Below are 21,467 nucleotides of genomic sequence, written 5' to 3'. Positions count from 1 at the left end.
TGAGAGATTTGCAAAGGTAGAAATGTCACATTTAAAAAAAATTTTTTTTAACGTTTATTTATTTTTGAGACAGAGAGAGACAGAGCATGAACGGGGGAGGGTCAGAGAGAGAGGGAGACACAGAATCCTAGGCAGGCTCCAGGCTCTGAGCCGTCAGCACAGAGCCCAACTTGGGGCTCAAACTCATAGACCGTGAGATCATGACCTGAGCCAAAGTCGGACGCTTAACCGACTGAGCCACCCAGGTGCCCCGAAATGTCACCATTTTATAAAGCCCAGCAGATATAATCCATTTCATACATGTTCTCTTAATAAGTCAATTTTTCTCATTTTTAAATTTGATTGGCCGCAGAAAACCCTGATTAGTTTACTAATCGCTACATACTCTGTGTGTGTAGTGCTTAGGAGAGTGACTGTCAGACCTGAGGACACAGGCAGGCAGGAGAAGGGACAATGGGCCCAGAGCCCCCTGGTTCAGGTCCCTGCACGAAGCCGCAATCCTGCCCCCCTCCCCTCCTTGGGAGTTTAGTTGGAAGACCATGGATCAGTCACGAAGTTCTTGCACGCTCCTTCTCCTGTGTCCCAGCTGGACCCCACTGCTTGACGGAGAAGGGCCGTGGCTCCTGTCCTGTGTATTTGTGCTGGGCTATTAACCCAAATCGGTTAGGAACACCTGTCTTACGTCCAGGTGTCATGAGCCTGACGCGAGGCTCAATCTCACGAAGCATGAGAACGTGACCTGAGCCAAAATCAAGAGTCAGATGCTTCACTGACTGAGCCGCCCGGGCACCTTTTCCCCAAAACACGTCCAATAAGGTCTCGCTCTTTCTAGGTAAGTATCTTCCAAAAATTATTCCTTATCAAAACTCAGCTCAAATCCTGACTCTGTCTCTTGCTGGCTCTGTCCCCTTGGCCAGCTGGCCCCTCTTAGCTTCAGTTGGTGCGTTCTGATAGAAAAACCAGGATACTTCATGTTACACAGTTATTATGAGGATTGAATGCATACAGGACATACTAAGTTCTAAGAACGATGCCCAGTGCACGGAGAGCGCTCCACATAGGCTCCTGACTATTAGCCCTTCTCTGATTTCAGGGGTTCCTGGCTTATAAGGCAAACCCAAAAATGTAGGCAAGTGCTCCTTAAGGGGCGGAGACTAACCGTTTTTGCAAAACTACGGAAGACATATTAAACAGCCTTTAGGTTTGGATCAAAAATGACCGTTAAAAGTTTTTTTAAGGAGCACCTGGGTGGCTTCGTCAGTTGAGCGTCCGACGCTTGGCTTCAGCTCAAGTCACGATCTCCCGGTTCGTGGGTTCGAGCCCCACCTCGAGCTGTGTGCTGACAGCGTGGAGCCTGCTTGAGATTCTCTCCCTCCCCTTCTCTCTCTGCCCCTCCCCAGCTCATGCATTCTCTCTCTCTGTCTCTGTCGCACTCTCTGGCTTTTTCTCTCAAAATAAATAAACATTAAAAACAGCTTTTATTGATGTATTTTGCATGTCTGCATAGAGATGTATGCATTTTCCGTGTACGTGTGAGAAACATACCATCCGATTCTGTAGCTTTTCTTCCTTGATATGTTGTCAGGTTGAGAGCAGGTTGGTGAGGGGAGTTACAATGCACGGCCAGGCTTCCTGCCGTCGAGACAGATCCATTCGGTGGCAAACTCAGCGAGGGGCAGGGATGAGCACACAGACTAACCTCTCCCTTCCCTTTTTGAAGACAGTGAGATGGTGGGAAGCATGATGGCAGGCGCCGTGTGAGTCCCGGACCTGCCGCTTCCGGCTCGACGACCCCGGGCCGGCTACCGGTGCTGCCCCGTCCTCGGCTCCCTTATGCAACTGGGAAAGGCAACAGCACTCTGGATTATAGTTCTACAATCCAAGGGCTCCGTTTTCTACAACATAAATATGTGTAATGCATGTAAAACGCTTATGTTCTGTAAATGTAACATGTGCGTGAAATATACACTAACCCATAAAGCATGCACAGAAATTGTACCTATACTATGTAACAGTAAGATACATAATGAATATATAATGCAAACAAATGGGACATATTTATATGTTATGTAAATATAAAATATGCATGAAATGCACAGTGAGCCATTAGACACAAATTATATGTAATTACATACATACTCTGTAGAGTATAATACTAATAATGGGATATATAATGCATCGTACTATGATATACATACAAATTGTATATAATTACTAGACGTATATGCTCTGTATAGCACAATGCTAATAATACACTATACTGTATTGTAGTATAATATACACAGCATATGTGTATACATATATGTATGTATACGTACATAATAATATATTATTAGTATTATACTCTACAGAGCATATCTGTATAGTCTTACACTACATATAGTATATATGTATAGCCATATACTATATTACTATACATAATATATATCACTATATATTACATTGTGTATTTGTATATATAGTGACTATACATGTATATTAAACACGCACACAGAGTGTCTAACCAGCACAACCCCTCCTGTGACCACCCCAGGTGCTTTGCCCAACCCCCGTCCTGTGACCACCCGAGGTGCTTTGCCCAGGTGATGAGCTGAATGGCACAGGCCCTGAGACCTGGAGTTAGGCTACCCTTGACCGTATGAGGGTAAGTCAGAAGGAGGACCATCTGCTTCCGACCACAGTTGTCCACAGGTGAGTGAAACTTTGGATCGGGGGGCGACTGCACTGTCTGCCCCCGTCTAGAATCATCCATACCTCTAAGAAGCCCGGCTCCTTGTAATGGCAAATGATATTAGAAACCAAAAGATTCCGGAGAAGTACCAGAAAAGCAATGAGTGGGGTTAGAAAAATGTGCATAAAAGGGCAGACACGTTACACGTATGAACACGCATGTAAATATCTGTCGTTGCTGGGGCCGGGGAGGGGCAGGTAGAGACCCTCCTCTGGGAGGCAGTAGAGAGAAGCCAGAGACGCTCCTCTAAGGGGGCGTGGCTGCCCTCCACCTGCAGGGTGCGTGCGCATCCCAGGGCCCTGCACCTGAGGCGGTGGGGGCGGGTCTCATGATGGTTCAGGAGGCTCTAGCCGGAGGGGGCTGCCCTTGACCTCAGGAAGGACACTGCTGCCTGTAGACAGAACATCTGCAGAAATACGACCTTCCTGGAGACCAATTTCTCTCAGTGAAACTGCCAGGGTGGTGGGTGGGGCAGAACTTCTGGGGAAAAATCATGACCCGACACTCCCTGTTTTTCAGGATGAGAGAAGTTTTCTGTTTTACGCTGGGTTTGCTTTTGCCTTTTCGATGGTCACTAATGGAACATTTAAAAGTCAACTTGTGAATCCTTTCTCAGATCCTGGACTGAACTTAGGTGGCCAGGGACAAACTTGAAACTTGCGGTGAATGCTTTCCATCTGCCCGGTTGATATCAGCAGGTGGGGGTCCCTGTCTGCCCTGCAGGTTGTTGGGGGGTGGGGTTTACAGGCACATCTCCCCCATGGGAGAGTGGTGACCTACATGGCCTGGGAGAATGGCCCTGGTGGGGAGTATTTACTTATCTATCTATCTATCTATAATTTGGGGGGGTTAAACCCAAATTCCCAAATACCTTGCTCCTGTGGCTGAACCTTTTCCTTAATTATGTTTTGTGTGATCTGGAAAGCATATGTAGATATTACATTAAAAAAAATTTGTTAGGAGGGTAAATCTCCTACGTTAGGTGTTCTTACCACAATAAATTTAAATTTAAATTTAAATTTAAATTTAAATTTCTGACAAATTGGGTGCCTGGCTTCCCCAGCGAATATAGAGGTTGGGAATAAGTGAGTAAGATTCAAAGGTCGTTTTCCTGGCTGCTCCCCTTACCAGCTGTGGGCCTGCATTGCCTGTACCCAAATACTTGATCAAGAGACACGGGGGCCCACGTTCAAGCAGCGGACTTGGTTGCTAACAAAACAAAACAAAAGAAAACAAAAAGCAGCGACATAAATTTGCTTTTATCATAGCTCTTCCGTAGCAGGTGTAGCCGAGTCTATCAAGAGACAGCCAGTATAAACACCCTGGAGGGAGAAAGAAGAAAACTTTCCCAAATATCATTGTAAATAAGTGATTTTTGTTGTTGTTTTGTTTTGACTTCAGAAATAGCTATCAGCTTATGGAATCAAGCGTTTCTGAGGCAATGAATCCCCCAGCATGGGGGCATAATGAGGGAGCCGATAACTGCCTGGGGCTGAGTATCTGATTTTCGAGGCAGAAGAGAAGCTGAAATGAGGAGACGAAGTGCCTATTCTATGTGTAAACAGGAAGTGGATTAGAGAGGAAAGCGTTTATGTCCCATGAAGTCTAACAGCCACTTAAGTGGATGCTATTATTTGACAAGACAGTGTGGGCTGCTAATGGCCGCTTCGCTTCTCTCCCTGCTTGGCAGCCGTGCAGACTGAAATGACAGAAGACGAGTCCTTCTTAGTGACAGAAGGATGCAGGGCCGTGCACGCTAGGTGGCAGCCGATGTCCCTCTGGGAGACCATGGGCGACCGGAAGTAGCTCCGTGGCTGGAAACCAAGTAAATGTGCGAAGGCATAGCAGTGATGGTGGCCTCTAATGTTGCCCCGGGAGCCGATGCCATGCTGGACGCTGCCTGTGATATTGTGAATTAGAACAGATCTGTGTTTCGGTCTTTGTGTTTGGTTCCTGGCTCACAGCCCCAAGACCCTTGGGATTTTCTAAGCGATGAGAGCGATTTTGAGCATCTTTTGTTATAATCGTTGATCTTCTGTCCTAGGCTGAGAGTCATAAATGCAGAATGGGTGTTTGTTATGCATAACGAGCCCCTTTCAACCACACAGGTTCCCAGCCATCCTATCTCCTGCCTCTCCTGGAGCCCAAGCTGACCTCTGTGAGGTCCGCACTCACACCTGTCCTTGAGACGTTAATAACACCATCTCTTAAATTCTATTTTTTAAAATACAATTTATTGTCAAACCGGTTTTCCTACAACCCAGGGCTCATCCCAACAGGTGCCCTCCTCAATGCCCATCACCCGCCCTCCCTTCCCTCCCACCCCCCATCAACCCTCAGTTTATTCTCAGTTTTTAAGAGTCTCTTATGGTTTGACTCTCTCCCTAACTTTTTTTTTCCTTCCCCTCCCCCATGGTCGTAAGTTTCTCAGGATCCACATAAGAGTGCAAACATATGGTATCCGTCTTTCTCTGCCTGACTTACTTCACTTAGCATAATACCCTCCAGTTCCATCCACGTTGCTGCAAATGGCAGGATGTCATTCTTTCTCATTGCCAAGCCGTATTCCATTGTAAGCTGGCCTCAGGTCAAACAACATGGCATGGTTTGTTCCCCCTCCTGCTACAACCACAGCAGAGGTGGGCACCCCCAATTTCCCAGGTGAGGAAAAGGAGGATCAGAGCACGCACATGCCTTGTCTAAGTTAGCGTGGAACAGGGGCTAGTTCTGTTACATTTGGAGCTCAAACTACTGCTTCCCAAACTGCTGCCCGTTGGAATCGCCAGGGGCTCTTTGAAATATATGGATGCCTGGCTCTAACCTCAAGACACTCTGACTACATTGCTGTGGGCTGAAACTGGGCAGTAGGATCACCCCCAGGCGATTCCACAGTGCAGCAAAGTTCTGGAACTGTTTCTCCGGCTGGGTGGATCCTGCACTTGAGCGAAAACAAGCTGGAAGCACGAGATGATGTCTTTGTTTCCTGCGTTCTGAGCATGAAGCCACAATTCTGGCAAAGTTCTGTGCCAGATGCCGGATGGCTGAAGATGTTGTAGGTGAATCTGTGGACACACACGTTTGGCCAGGAGAGAGCCACGTCCTGACATGGACATTTCATGACCACAGTCCCACACTTTCTGGAAAATTGAGGCTATTTCAAACATCCCTAATGTTGGTCATGCTCATTCTGATTTGTATTTAAATTCTAGTTAGTCAGCGTGCAGGGCAACACTGGTTTCAGGAGTAGAATTCAGTGACTCATCACTTACATAAGACATTGTGTTCGTCTCAACAAGCGCCCTCCTTAATACCCATCACTCATCTAGCCCAACCCCCACCCACTTCCCTCCATCAACCTTCAATGTGTTCTCTGTCTTTAAGAGTCTCTTGTGGTTTATTTCCCTCTCTTCTCTCCCCTCCTTCCCATATGTTCATCTGTTTCGTTTCTTAAATTCCACACGAGTGAAATCTTATGGTATTTGTCTTTCTCTGACTTATCTCGCTTGGCATAATACATTCCAGCTCCACCCACGTCATTGCAAATAGCAAGATCTCATTCTTTTTGATGGCTGAGTAACACTCCCTTGTATATGTACCGCATCTCCTTTATCCATTCATCCGTCAGTGGACATTGGGCTCTCTCTATAGTTCGGCTATTGTTGATAGTGCTGCTATCACCATCAGGGTACATGTACTCCCTCAAATCTGTATTTTTGTATCCTTTGGGTAAATACCCAGTAGTTCAATTGCTGGCTGATAGGATGGTTCTATTTTTAGTTTTTGAAGAACCCCCCATAGCGTTCTAGAGAAACTCTTGAGATCAAATATCTCTCCCTTTCCCCAGTGGATGCTAAGTTAAGACACACTTCATGGAAGCAACCTTCTTTCCCTGGTATTAGCGGCTGTCAACCACAGGACACTTGGCAAAGTCGGGACACTTTTTGTTTGTCACATGCATGTAGAGGTAGCCACGTGTTCCATCACGTTATGCTTTCTCTTTTCTTAGACTATTATTGAAGATGTTTCTTAGTTATTTTAATAGGACGGCTGTGAAGAGATTATGCAGTGGATCATTATCTTTACAAAGTGTTTAAATATTCCGTATCACACCCCAATTTAGGGTTTGCCCAAACGTGATTTTGCAAACGCTGGTTTATTGATACTACATTAGTCTAGGTCTGAAACACTCTGGTTGCAAATTGATGCTTTATGAGGTGAAATGACTTTTTAAGGCCATGACGATTCCTTTTTCCACAGAATTTTCTCAGCAAGCTCAGTGATGCCACAAGGCTCTGCAATTATTGTCTGATAAACATCTAACTACCCAAAGAGAAAGAGAAAGAATGAAATGGGGGAAGAAGGCAAGACGCCATTTCTCTAAATATTTTTAGGAAAAAGATTGTCAAAATGTAACTATTCATTTTGAGGAAAATGTCACATTTTCTGTGCTGTAATGGGCCAACGCCAGCAGGGAGATAATATTCTTTAATTTGGGGGGCATCATCACTAAATGAAATCAAGGTCTTTGGAGAAAATAACTGACTAACCTTGTATAAATCAAAGGAAGTAAAATGTATTAGGTTGATCTATTTATAATTCCTTTTCACTGAGGGGGTTGCAACTGAACATTAAAAAATGTTCTTCTATGCCATAGGCATTTCAGTGAGTTGTCCTAGCCCAACACCATCTGTCTGTCCTAAGATCACCAGGTGCAAATCTGTTGTCTGAAAAAGTCAGGTTTACTGACCTACTGCTCTTGGGGAGACAACACACACAGGAAATGTGGGAAACATTATCAGACCAAAGAGATAGATTCTGAAAGGAAGCTGGCAAGGGCTGAGGGCAGGCAAGGCTCTGATCAAGCAGAAAGTGGGTAGCTCTGGACACACAGGGCTGCCGGCATCAGTCTGGACCGTGCAGAGGACCCAGGGTCCTGCTTGCTAGCGAAACACAGAACTCACATACGCGGGGAATGATAGGTTCAGAAACCCATTTTCTGAAATCCTGCACTGGAGTTGGAAATCAGACTTGCTTCTCTGTGTCAAAGTGACTTAGGTCCTCCAGGCAAGAGAGGGACTCATCCTGCCTGACGACAGGATTTCAAAGAGCAAAGTTTCTGATAATCCTTGCGTTTAGAGAACAATGTTTCTCAGGGGTCAAAAAAGATAGCAGTCACCCCCAAAAGGGGTTGTTTTGATACCACAGCTCTATCGTCCCTGGGAGGAATGTTTCCTGCTAATGTGGCAGGTGACTTCACCCGCATCTGTCATCACAGCCGAATAAAGGGAAGGGCAGGGTTTGGCTTTCTTGGGCTGAGCTCGTTCCTAGTTTCCAGAAACTCATTTAGCACTGAGAACACACTTCAGGGTTTAAAGGATGGTGACAAAGAAATGACTGAAAATAAGGCAGCCACCTGCTTACAAAGCCCCACTTTCTTTTGCAGGCATTTTACCGGTTTCTTTCCTTTTTCCCCCTCATTAATAATGTGTGGAGCAGACACTGGAGCTTGGTCGCTTCCTTTGAAGGTCCTCTCCCCGCTCTCTGACTCCATCCTGGCCGAGAAGACTGTGATCGTCCTGGATGACCGCGTCACCGTCGCCGACCTGGGCGTGCAGCTGGTGGCTGGCTTGTCTCTTGCCCTGAAGCCTCACAGAGCGGACAAAAGAGCCATCATCTCGATGGTGGCTGCCCAGGACGTTCTCTGAGCCCCGCAGCAGGTGGGATCCCAGAGTCCTTTTGTCCCCGGTCGTTTGAGACCACTTCCCTCCCCCGCGTATCTGCAGAGGACATCAGTAGAGCACTTGTGTCTAGGACAGGTCCTTGAAACTCCTTCCTGCTTTCTATGCAGTCTGTCTCATCTCTGAGAAAAGTGTTCAGGACTTTGGATAAATCGTCCACAATTTTACACACTGACCATGTGTCCAAATACCACTTTGCAGCTGGTTATCTGTGATGGGGGGGCAGGGAGCACTACTGATAGACCATAACCTAAGGATCACATGTATTCACTTTTCCAAAATAAGTACTCATCAATACTTGCAAATTCTATTTCTGCTACTTAAACAAGTATGGCTAATGGACACCAGACATCTGTTGGTTTATAATAATTATGGGCAACTTTAAACCTCTGCTCCGTCTTTAAACTTGTAGCAAATCCAGTTGAATTATATCAAGGTCACTGTGTCTTTCAAGCATGCCCGTCCCCACACGACATCGTTTCTCAGATACTTCAAATGAGCATGCCTTCCTAATAAAGAATGCTTGAAGTGACATTATCTTGAGCCTGATTAGCTGCACCTGAAATTGATTCAGATGCATCACGTGGTCTTTCAAACTCTTTGGAGAATTCAGAATCAAATTCTGTTACACAACATTTGATACGTTAATATACACAGCACTGCATTCACCACGGTCTACACATTTGCTCCTCACACCCGTACGTTACAGCCCATTATTTACGCCAGTTTGATGTATGACAGCAACTGATTCAGATTTTAAAACATATTTAGTCTTCTCTGCCTTCGTATTGAAAACATCTGTCATAGGAAACCACGTGTGTGCTTTATAAATCTGTGTATGTGTTTACACATTTGAAGGAGATGAATTATAACATAATGCCTTTATTTCATTTTTCTTAGTTGTTGGATTGTGTTCAGTGATGGTTCGGTGACACCCTTAGACATTGATGATCCCAAAGATTTTTCAGTTACTGTGTCATCATTGGATGAAATGGTGGTGTCTGTCCAGGCAAACCTTCAGTCCAAATGGCCGGTTGTGGTTGCACAGGGTGAAGGGCAAGGTCCCTTGATTAAATTAGAGATGATGATTAGCAAACCCTGTCAGAAGACCAAGAGGAAGAGTGTTCTTGCCGTGGGTAAAGGAAACATCAAGGTCAAATTTGAACCAAATGTTGCTGAGCACCTAGGAGGCACCAACGATATCGAGGGCATCAGTCAGGAATACAAAGACCACTTCAGTAATTCCATACAGCGTGAAGGAAACCAGGAGAGAGCGGTTCAGGAGCGGTTCCAACATGGCGCCTCCGTTGGTCAAGAGGAACGTAGCAACAGAAGCACAACCCCACAGTACCCCCTGGAAGGAAAGGATAAGAAATTGCTCAAGAGTGGTGGTCCAGACTCCTTCACAAGCTTCCCCACTCAAGGGAAGTTACCGGAACCCAATAATCCCAGTGACCTTACAGTGACCTCAAGGGGGTTAACTGACTTGGAGATCGACATGTATGCTCTGCTCTGTGTCTTCTGCTTGGCCGTTTTGGTCTTCTTAATCAACTGTGTGGCATTTGCTTGGAAATACAGACACAAAAGGTTCGCTGTGAGCGAACAAGGCAACATCCCCCATTCCCATGACTGGGTCTGGCTTGGGAATGAAGTAGAACTTCTGGAAAACCCCGTGGACATCACCCTCCCGTCGGAGGAGTGCACAACCATGATAGACAGGGGGCTGCAGTTCGAGGAGAGGAACTTCCTTCTCAACGGCGGCTCCCAGAAGACTTTCCATAGTCAACTACTCTTTTAGAAACATGACTAGGGAAAAATCTAGTCCTCTCTTCAAGATCTGTTTGATTGTCATACAAGTTTCATTACCTGGGACTTGTCACCTCTTTCCATTGACTGCACGTTCATTTTCTCCACCTACCCTCACATCAGTGTTCAGGGGCAGTGTGTAAATTCATATCCCTACTTTATCTTTTCTAGTTCTCCTTATTTAAAATAGCTTGAATTATACAAGAGGATTCACTTAATATATGAGTGTCAATAAAAGAGTGCTATTTAACAAATAAGTTTTACATGAAACTTTTTTCCCACATGAATTTTGGGGAAATGTTGCCATCACAAACATGTTTATTGTGTTTCCTCTGGTCATTATAGCTTCATGGGGGAACTAATGGGGGTCCCTTCTTGGGTGGGTCCAATCTCTGAAACTACTTCTAGCTCTATTTATGAAGCACTATGAGTATCAATTTTTTTGCACCCAATGTGAAATCTAAAAATAGTGTTTCTATGTACAGAAAAGGAATTGTCAAGGAAACAGCTGCAGATGAAGGTTGCCATTTGTGTGAATAAACGTAAAAAGAAATAAATAGATGATATTCCAATTTGACAGTATGTAGACATCCATCTATCTGATGACAAGTGAGATGTTCACAATTATTTTTGTGGTAGAAGCAAAACATCCAGGGCATCTGGGAGGTTCAGTCGGTTAAGTGTCCGACTTCAGCTCAGGTCATGACCTCACAGCTCATGAGTTTGAACTTTGTGTCGGGGTCTGTGCTGGCAGTTCAGAGCCTAAAGCTTGCTTGGGATTCTGTGTCTCCCTCTCTCTCTGCCCCTTCCCTGCTCATGTGTTCTCTCTCTCTCTCTCTCTCTCTCACTCACTCTCGCTCTCTCTCTCTCTCTCTCTTTCTCTCAAAAATAAATACTTTTAAAAAATTCAAACATCCACAGGATGCACAGTGGAGGGAGGAACGTAACTGGCCTGGGTGCGAACACACATGCACACACAAACACACATACAAATCACAAAAGGAAATGGCAATTCCAAGATTGAGCTGTTGTTAGGGAAAACACAGTGGCTGTAAATCAGTGGCAAAGAAGAAAGAAATCGCATAGCTCATAAAATATTGATTCTTGCATAACTTATAAAAGAAAGAAATTGCATAACTTATAAAATATTGATTCTTGCATAACTTATAAAATATAAAATGTTACTGGATAAACCACAGGAATGGTCAGAAGCAAAAATATTCAGGGTAAGAAGATTAAATACAATTTTTTAACATTTATTTTGAGAGAGAGAGAGTGGGTGAGAGAAAGGGAGGGACAGAGAGAGAGAGGGAAAGAGAGAATTCTAAGCAGGCTCCACACTGTCAGCACAGAGTCTGAAGCAGGGCTCGAATTCAGGAACCGTGAGACCATGACCTGAGCTGAGATCAAGTGTCAGATGCTTAACCAACTGAGCCACCCAGGTGCCCCAAGTTCAATTTGATTAAGATGGAATAGCTGTTGAGTTGGACTTTGGGCTAGAAAAGCCCTTCATAGTCTCTGCTAAGCCATTTTACTTACTTTACCTTTTTCTCTCGGAAAAAAGCTTTTTTGAAGGTATAATAAAAAATTTTTAAAGTAGTAGCATGATTTTATTGATGTGGTTTAGTACAGTGTTGGACAATCTTAAAATCCTATATTCTAAACAAATTCAAGCACTGCAAATGATATATTCTTGAATGTAGTTGACATCTAACAAAGGCAAGTTCTAATATGAGCATCCGTAAGTTGAATAATATAATTTAAGTTGGAAGATAGGCAGCTTTGGTTTTTCTGAATTTCTCTGGCTCCCTTTTCGGCTGGATATTTGGGAGTCCAGCCCCGTTCAGCGGAGTTGGACAGAACCAATCTACTGGGCTCATTCATTCATCACTTCAATTCATCATCACTTCAATTCATCATCACTTCAATTCATCATCACTTCAATGTTTCCAGGCAAGCAGCAAGGGATACCCAAGTTCTGGGATCGGGCCACTCCTGAGGTCACCTTCATCATCCTTCTTGAAGTGAAACCATCGAACAGTTAAGGACTACATTGCCACTGTGTATGGCCAAGTCTAGCCTAATCAGTTAATGTACCACAAGTACCTGAAAACAAAAAGTGAGGCTAAAGGAGAGAAACAAACAGTTCATGATAATGACTATGCAGATTTTTTATGTGAAGATTTTAAAACTAGTTTTAGATCTTAGAGTCCATCTTAAGGTGAAATGATTACCTTTAAATCAACTTTTTTGCAGTCACGTCAACATGTCTACACTAGTATGCCTAGGCTGTCTACTCACGTGCACACATGACTACATTTTCAGTTGCCTGTGCGTAGAAATTCCCAGAAAGAGCTAGCACTCATTTATTGAAACTAAGAATCACATACATCGAAATAGGCTCTTTCCAGGTCTCAAGTCAACTCTTCCTAGATAGAGCCAGTCCATATCGTAGGGCTGACACTATCAGGCTGTAATACCACTGTTTTCTCAGAAGACCTTTTAAGGTACAGCACAACGCAATGACCAAAATGATCCTTTTAAATCTCGGCCTCTGCTGTAGTGAAGTCTGAAAGCTTAAAGATTGTGGTTCAAGTCTGTTAATGACTTAAAGATTGGATTTTGCCACCAGCAGAATCTAGAGCAGAGGGTCTCCTCTCTTCGAGTTTTGAGACTGAGCAGAGGGAGAGACTGTTACTGTAACCAGGGCTTTGTCTCTGAGGCAGGTTCTCCTCTTTTGGGGCTGAAAAATTCAGGTGGTTGTGCACCAAGGTGCATCTAACAAAACTCACAACATCCTCCAGGAGGCACCTGCCACCACATTAACATGATCTTAATACAGCAATTAATGCTTACTTATTTATGCTTTTTTCGTCAGCCTTACTGACATTGTTCATTTAACAGTTTTAGTTAAAATAATCAGTTGACTGGGAGACTTGCTACTTTTGATTACAGAAGGCAAAGGCATAGGAAATTAAAATGGAGGATGGAATGTTCAAATATGCATTTGGTGGCTGTCACAAAAATTCACCTTTTTATTACGTTAAAAACAAAGTAACAATCAGACTAGTACGTTTGAGGGGGCTTAGGGGAGGCTGTGCTTTGGTGGAAACCCACAACATGAAATTCTCGGAAAAAAGGCAACGTAAAAGCTAGAGCTAAAAACAGGCCGTAAAATAAGACAGCGGGACAGGAGCCGCTCAAAGAGCTGTCCCCCCGGGATGGCCAGAGCACAGCCTGAGTGCCACCAGTCAGCTGACTGGGTCTATCTCGACACTCTCTCAATCAGATCTGTTGCCGCACACAAATTTTGGAATTTCAGAACGTGACACTGCAGGTAAGTGATAGTTGTAACATGTTTTTCAGAAGTGGCAATAACAAAAAAGACACCAAACTACATTGCCTCTGATATGGCTAATGTTTGTCAGAAGGTAAATGTGTCCGTGGCCATCTTAAGCCACAGAAAATTTGGTCACATTAAGCACAATAACCCCAATGGTTCATTTGACATCTGGTTACTTAAAAAAAAAAAATCAAAATTCAGGGTATTATAAATTTTCTAAGATTCACTCCGAAACAAAAGGCTAATTCTGCATACAGAGTTTTACCCAAATGTCCATAGGCATTATCATTATTTACACAGAAGGTTTCAATCTGAAGTCACCTTTGGCAACCTCAAAATATATAAACTATGAACTTCCACAGTGGAATTATATGTACTTGAAAGTTGTGGCCTCAAAATACCCACGTCCGGGATCTATAGCGACACATGGCTGAACAGGTAAGACACAGATTCAGCGTTGCGTGTTCTTCAGATCACCTCTGCCAAGATCATCGAGATGTCAATAACCTGAATCTGGGGACAGTGTCTCATTTTGTCCTCCCGCGGAATGGTGTTTGTGACCACAACAGCCTTAAAGGCGACATTATTTATTCTGGAAATAGCCTGCCCAGAGAAGATCCCGTGTGTGAGGACAGCATAGACTTTGGTGGCTCCAGCTGAGAGTAGCTTGTCCACGGCGTGGCAGATGGTGCCACACGTGTCAGCCATGTCGTCCACGAGGATGACCACGCGGTCCTTCACGTCGCCCACCAGAACCATCCGGTCCACTTTGTTTGCTTTCTTCCTCTCTGTGAATCAGGGCAAATTCCACATTCAGCCTGTCCGCAATCGAGGTGACCCTCGTGGCTCCCCCGGCGTCAGGTGAAACTATGATACAGTTGTCCCACTCGGCAGTGTTCTCCCGGATCCACTGCAGGACCACGGGCTCTGCGTACAAATTATCCACCGGGATGTCAGAGAATCCCTGGAGGTGAGAGGCATGCAGGTCCACGGTGATGATGTGATCTGCCCCAGCCACTGACAGCATATTGGCCGCAAATTTCGCAGAAATCGGAGCGCGGCTCTTGTCCTTTTTGTCTTGTCGGGCATAGGGAAAACACAGGATCACGGCAGTCACCCTGGAAGGCGACGCGACCTTACAGGCGTTGTTCATGATGAGAAGCTCCAGGAGGTTGTCGTTGACTTCCCCACAGCCACTCTGGACGATAGAGACATCTTCGCCCCTCACACACTCTCACCGATCTCGACGCTGGTCTCCTGGTTGCTGAACTTCTCAGTGACCACCTTGCCCAGCTGCAGGCCCAGGTGGCCGGCCACGTGCTGGGACAGGTCCTGGTGGGAGCCGCCACTGAGGAGCACGATGTTGGGCATGGCGGAGGCAGCGGTGGCACTGGAGGCTGCGACGCGAGCGGGAAGGCGCGGCTCGAAGGTATAATAAAAATTTTAATTTTTCTTACTCTCAATTGATGTTAGCAGAGAAAAATCTGTTCAAAATAATAGTAGCAAGAATGTACCCAATTCTGTACGTGCACATATAAGGGAGATGAATGGCACCAATTGTACGAGGGGCAGGAGACAGGAATCCAGATTTTTATTTTATTATTTTTTTATTGTGTATTTATTTTTGAGAGAGAGAGCATGAGCAGGGAAGGGGCAGAGAGAGAGGGAGACACAGAATCCGAAGCAGGCTCCAGGCTCCGAGCCGTCTGCACAGAGCCCGACGCGGGGCTAGAACCCTCGAACCGCGAGATCCTGACCTGAGCTGAAGTTGGATGCTTCACCGACTGAGCTACTCAGGCACCCCAGGAATTCAGATTTTTAAATGCTTTACTTTTAAGCTAAATCTTTAATGCTGTCTTTCTTTCAAAGACAGATCTTAAACAGAAATAACAAACTAGCATCCTAAATTTCTGGATCTGTACATTGGCACCTCATTATGATTCTATAATTTCAAATTATTTTGTCATACCAATTTTAATGTGAAAAAAGGAGGTCAGGCCAGCACCCAGTGGAAAACGACTGCTCCCAGAGCGTGAACTGTGATTCTGACCCTGTCTCCCAGATGCAACTTCCTGATCATAGGAGTGGTTTTCTCCCCATCTTTGCTCTCTTATCCGTGTGAGGGACGTCTCATCCCATTGGGAGTCAGTGGGTAGAACCTTCTGTTCTGGCGGTGCTCATGGCCAGCTCACGTGACATCACAGGTAGACTTGCGTATCTGAAGACCAAGTCTAAGAGATGGAACTTTCAGGAACAGGGGTAGGAAGGTCCTACAGACTGGTCTGAGGCGGCCCTGTGACCCCAGGGGCGATGCCTCGCAAAATTCACAGTGGAGCATGGCTTCGGGAGGGACCGTCCACCCCAGCTGCACTGTCATTTTCCTGTGTCTCCTGTCTATAGGATGCCTGTGGGTTTATCAACAGGAGCAGATCACCGGACCTGCCCCCAGGAGCTGGAATTTTGAGTCCTGAACATGTTACTGCTGGGGTTGAGGAGTGAGGTCGGTAAAGCTTGACTTTTTCAAAAATCTCACTGGAGCATGAAGCCAGGAGCCCCGAATCATTTGATGTAAAATTAAAAGGTACCGCACCATGGGCATCGAGCTTCTGAGGCTTTGCCCTGAATGCAAGAGTGCGGTGACATAGCAAAAAAGAGTCGCTCATCCTTGAATTTTTCTGTTAGGAACGAGAAAGAAAGTTATGCTCTTTCTGAAACCACGGCCTGCCATCCTTGCTGCAGGCACTGGGCCCGATGGTCCCCATGAGAAAGGGAGGAGCCCCTTAGTAGAGGAGCGACCAGGGATTATGCAGAGCGGTTCTGGACATGATTGCTGGAATAGACCTACGTCTCCGGTGAAAGCAGACGTGGGCATCTCACAGGATGCCTTAATGGACTCAGGGTCTCAAGATGATGGTTCCTTTGAAGTCCCAGATCCTTTGCAGCATTGGTATATCTTTTTTTTTTTTAAGTTTTTAATTATCTTGAGAAAAAAAAAAAAAGAGAGAGAGAGAGTGAGGGAGAGCCAGAGAGGGAGGGAGGAAGAGTATCCCAAGCAGACTCTGCAGAGCCCGACACGGGGCTCGAACTCGCGAACCGCGAGATCATGACCTGAGCTGAAACCAAGAGTGGGACGCTTAACCAACCGAGCCACCCAGGCGCCCCAGTACCGATCTTAATCATTGTTTTCAATCAAGGAAACGGGTGTCTGTTGTAAAGTACGTAGGAAGCGTGGACATGTATAAAGGAAAAAAAAATAAAATGTCAGAAATAACCACCAGCAGTAACAACAAAGATTATTTAAAAGGTGGCTGACGCTTGCAGAAGGAGCTTTTTTGTTAGCCTTGGGATAATTCCGAGGTTTCCCCCAGCATCCCCTGGAGGGGTGGCCTCACTTCTGGAGAGAACATGCTAATTCCAACATAATTATTCAAATGAAGTCTGCTCCTTCTCACCTTATCTCCATTTGGATACTTGACATTTGGCTCAAGCATAATGGGAATTCGCTTCTGAAATAGAAGCATCTAAACTCAGTGACAGGGTGAGTCATGAGCAGTCAGCCAGGCGCGTCCCCTGGAAAGGAGACGTTGGGGGTGAGGGGGGTTTGCGTGGTGGGTGGGGACACAATGGATGTCACACACCCCCACCCCCACCCCCGGGGCGAGGAGCCTGTTGAAGGCAGCCTGCAAAGCGCGACACTTCGCCCGGCGAGCTCGCTCGGCTTGGGTCCACGATGTGGACACGTGGCGGAGGGTGGCCGTGAGAACCGGGACATGTACCGCGTCCCTGAAGGGGAGTTTGTGGAGAGAGAGAACGTGGGCACGTTCAGCGAGATACAGTCGCTCCTGGGCGGTCCAATCTGCTCCTTGTGCTAAAACTCAGCATAAAGTCAAAAACTGGACGAGGGCTGGGACCCCCTTTTCCAAACGGCCCCCTTTTCCCATACATCTGCGGGGGCGTGTGTAACATTTAAGAAGCAAAAGAATAAACATTTTGGTATGAAACCACAGGGGCTCTAAATTTCGCCGAACTTTGACACTGACTCTCATCCACTTAGCAAAAATTTCCCGGGGTTGTATCTGCTCTCGACGTTTCTTTGCCCATTAGAAGCCATGGGCTAACTTCACTGCTGGTTGCCATCTACATGACAGACACCGCATCCTGAGAGGCGTAACCCAGCGTGGAAAAACGGACCTGAGTTATTAGTTCTGAGATGCAGCGCCCCGGGGTCTGACGCCGTTTGCTTAAACTGAGCGGGATTTTAGTGGATGGGATACTCACATCGTGGGTCCGAACAAACAATTCCATCCAAAGCGCGCTATGGATAAAGGCCCTTGCTGCAGGATGGAATGACTCAGATTAATTCTGGTTAGTTTGTCTTGGGAGCGCCCCAGGTTTATGCATCCTTGAAGGCACAGAGGGGACAGGTGCTTCTATGAGAATTCACCTAAAACACTGTGGGTGTGAGAGGTCCGTCCCCTGGGTCTGGGGGCAGGGGGGTGCCGTTTTGGAGACCAGGAGATGGGGGTAGGGAAGCAGCGACCTCACGGAGACAGTGGGGTTGAAATCCATGGGCACGCTAAGTCGGGAGACAGCAAGAACAGAAGACACGAGACGTTTTCCCTGGGGATAAACGGCACCCAGCAAGCCCCAGGAAACACCACCTGTACAGAGCAAAACTGACTTCCTCGCTTTTATTTTGCAAACAGACCAGGTTAATCCCAGACTGAAACCATCCAGAAGTCTCTCCAGAACCCATGGGAAAGCGAGAACATCGAGGCAAGTGGGAAGGTGCATTCTTAGTTTCACGGCCACGTGGGTAGCCGAGTGTTACGGTGACATTAGGTGACAAGCCGTCTGTGCATTTTGAGCAGAACGCTGGTTGCCCCCCACTTCGTGAGCGGGATTTGGAGGGGCCAGTGCGGGTGGGGCCATCCGGGGACGACCCTGTCCAACAGCGGCGGCAGACGGAAACTGCCTCCTGTCTCAAAACAGCAGTGAAACTGGTTTTGCTCCCCTCAAAAGCCTCAGCCCACAGCTCTGTCCATGTAAACACGACATGAATGCCTTCTGAACTAGCGGCCGTCTTTCCAGTCAAAACTATCCCGATTAATATCATGTGCATTCTCTATGAGAAAAAAAAAAAAAAACCAAAACACTAATTTAAAAAGATGCTGGGGAGGCATGCTAAAATACGGAGTTTGGAGTTAGATCCGCGATGAACTCAGGGCTCAACACAAAGTGTCAGTGTTCAGGCTCGTACCTCCGATGGACCGAGGTGGCTGGTTCTGTTCCGTGTGCTGGTTCCCAGACTGGATTCCACGATTCCTCCAGGTTCCCTGCCCCTGCCGTCCGCACACCCAGTTTCCCCCAGGGTTTCGGCAAATAGGACCGACCGCGTTGGGTGGGTGCATGTTGGCTGAGGTTACTAAACTGGCCCTGCCCTCCCAGCGATCCAGGTGGTTGGCAAACATCCCTATGATTTGACAATATTCCCATCTCAACAGTTGGCGGCTTTTTGCAAATCAGTAAGGGTAAGTGTGAATGTAAAAGTCTTAAAAACGCTGGGAAACTGGGGGCGCCTGGATGGCTCAGTCGGTGAAGCGTCCGACTTGGGCTCAGGTCACAATCTCGCGGTTCATGGGTTCGAGCCCCGCATCGGGCTCTGTGCTGACAGCTCAGAGCCTGGAGACTGTTTTGGATTCTGTGTCCTCCTCTCTCTCTGCCCCTTCCCTGCTCTCTCTTTCTCGAAAATAAATAAACATTAAAAAATTTTTTTTAAAAAAACACTAGGAAACTTCACCTTTAAGAAGCATTTTAGGGGCGCCTGGTTGGCTCAGTCGGTTAAGCATCCAGCTTTTGATTTTTGGCTCAGGTTGTGATCTCACAGTTGGTGGGTTCAAGCCCTGCATTGGGTCTGTGCTGACAGCGTGGAGTCTGCTTGGGATTCTTCTCTCTCTCCTCTCTGTCTGCCCCTCCCCTGCTCACACTTTCTCTCTCTCACAATAAAGAAATAAACTTAAAAAAAGAAATATTTTATTTATTCCCGCAGCCGCCCAGACAAAAATTTTCTGTAGATAGTTGCTCCCATGTACTAAAGACAGGAAGAGGGGAGGTATTTTTCACATCTCACTCAGGTCAAACCAAATGAAAACTCAGAAGAAGGAACTATTCAAGGTCTAGCTGATGGTTCTCTTTGTTCCTCTTTTGAGCTATATTTGTGAGTGGCGTGGATGTGGATGTGTATGTTCATGTATGTGTATTTGTGTGCATGTGTGCGTAGTGTGTATCGTGTGGTGGGTATGTCGGTGTTCGTGTGTGTTTATCCCTGTGTTTGTGTGTGCATATGTGTTTGTGGTTGCCTATGTGTGTGGCCATGTGCGTGTGCCTGTACATGTGTGGTTGTTTACGTGTGCTGTGCGCGCATGTGTGTTTGTGTGTGTCTCTGTATTGTGCGTGCCCGTGTCTCTGTGTGCTCGTGGGTGTATGTGTTTGTGATGGGGGCAGGGTATGGGTCCACGATCCCCAGGGTGCTGGTGCTACATAGCCGACGGAGCTCTAGAGACATAAGAAACACGCAAGACGTGTTTCTGGGGATTCTGGTTGGGTCTCCGAGGATTTGTGCAGACATCCCAGCTGAAAAACTGTCAGGTGCATTTGCCAAGTTCTCCCGGCCGTACGTGCACTTTTCAAAACTGTCAGCATCACCCTGGCCATTTTGGCAAACGCCACACTTTGCTTTCAGGAGGCAAAGAGATATCTCCCTGGAAATCCAGGGCTTGAATCGCTTGATAAGTCTTAATAAATCCCCTCAGCCAAGCCCGCTCTTTGTCTGAGCCCCACAGGGACCTGCGAGTGAGTGGGCACCAATGGTAAAGGTCTTTGAGAAGTGCCGTGCCTGTCTGCTTCAAAAGAGCTGGCAGAATATGAATCGGAACGCTCTCCAAAATTCCCAATCCATTCTTCCCCATCAGCATAATTTCCGAGCTATAAAAAATATTTTTCACTAACAGCTTCATCCAGTTCGCTTTCTGACGGAAAACAGAGCCGAGCCACTGGCCGCTGACGGCTCTCGCTTCTTCCCACACCTCGGTGTGCACCGATGCTTAGTAATTGCATTCCAGATTGGAAGCAAGTTTGAAATGTAACTCAAAAAAGACCAAGGACTTGAGTTAGAAGTTTCTGTGCAAAGCACAAATGCTGCATTTGAGATGGTTTTTTGTTTTTTTTTTTTTGGTATTAAAGTTCTTAATACCTGCGGAAGATTTCTTACTGAACCTCTATAATTTATATGCATTATGGTGGTAGGGGCGTTGTTTGTTTTTAGAAATCTTAAAATACATAGGAAAGTGTGGGGAAGAGTTGAATAGAAACCCTTCCTTGGTTGGAGACCCGTAGGTGGGAATAATCCAAGGGCTCTAAACTCTACCAGGGAAATAAATGTTCTTCTCAATCTAAGAAGGCTGGGATGTTATCGACGGATAAAACCAGCGGATGTCTGTGTTTCAGGAGAAGCACGAAAATGACTCTGGTGTTAATTGTTGATCTGGGTCATTTGTTCAGATGAAATGCGTGTATTTTACTTTAGATGGAGGATTGTCTCTCTGGAGACAGCAGACGCTGGCAGCAGAAACCACCTTTCTGTTCATTAGGAGAAATTGCACTTTACATTGAGGTGGGTGTGGCTTCCAAATCCGGGCTGTGTGTGAGCCTCACTTTTCTACGCCTTTGATCATGTTTTATTTGTTCAGGATGGCTTTGGTCACTCCTGGCTTGCCGCAGCTCCCATGCTTTCTGGGGGCCCGAAATCACATGAAAATAGGGGTCCCTCACGATTCTCATACAGCTTTAT

The 21,467-nt window shown here is 46.1% G+C and overlaps 1 protein-coding gene and 1 pseudogene across 1 annotated transcript in view; one reads left to right on the top strand and one right to left on the bottom strand.

Annotated features, from left to right (window-relative positions):
- The window catches only part of LOC122203994 (transmembrane protein 132B-like), a 29,254-nt gene extending 18,978 nt beyond the window's left edge, over positions 1 to 10,276 (top strand). Inside the window, exons 2-3 of the mRNA XM_042911162.1 lie at positions 8,257 to 8,360; positions 9,370 to 10,276. Of these exons, the coding sequence (XP_042767096.1) occupies positions 8,257 to 8,360; positions 9,370 to 10,267 (1,002 nt within the window). The 3' untranslated portion in view covers positions 10,268 to 10,276. The remainder of the gene's footprint in view (positions 1 to 8,256; positions 8,361 to 9,369) is intronic.
- Positions 10,277 to 14,032: 3,756 nt separating this feature from the next.
- On the bottom strand, positions 14,033 to 14,989 carry LOC122203666 (annotated as a pseudogene).
- Between the last annotated feature and the right edge of the window lie 6,478 nt (positions 14,990 to 21,467).

The sequence above is a fragment of the Panthera leo genome, chromosome D3, assembly GCF_018350215.1.
Source record: "Panthera leo isolate Ple1 chromosome D3, P.leo_Ple1_pat1.1, whole genome shotgun sequence".
NCBI lineage: Eukaryota > Metazoa > Chordata > Mammalia > Carnivora > Felidae > Panthera > Panthera leo.
This window is presented reverse-complemented; position numbering and strand designations above follow the sequence as displayed.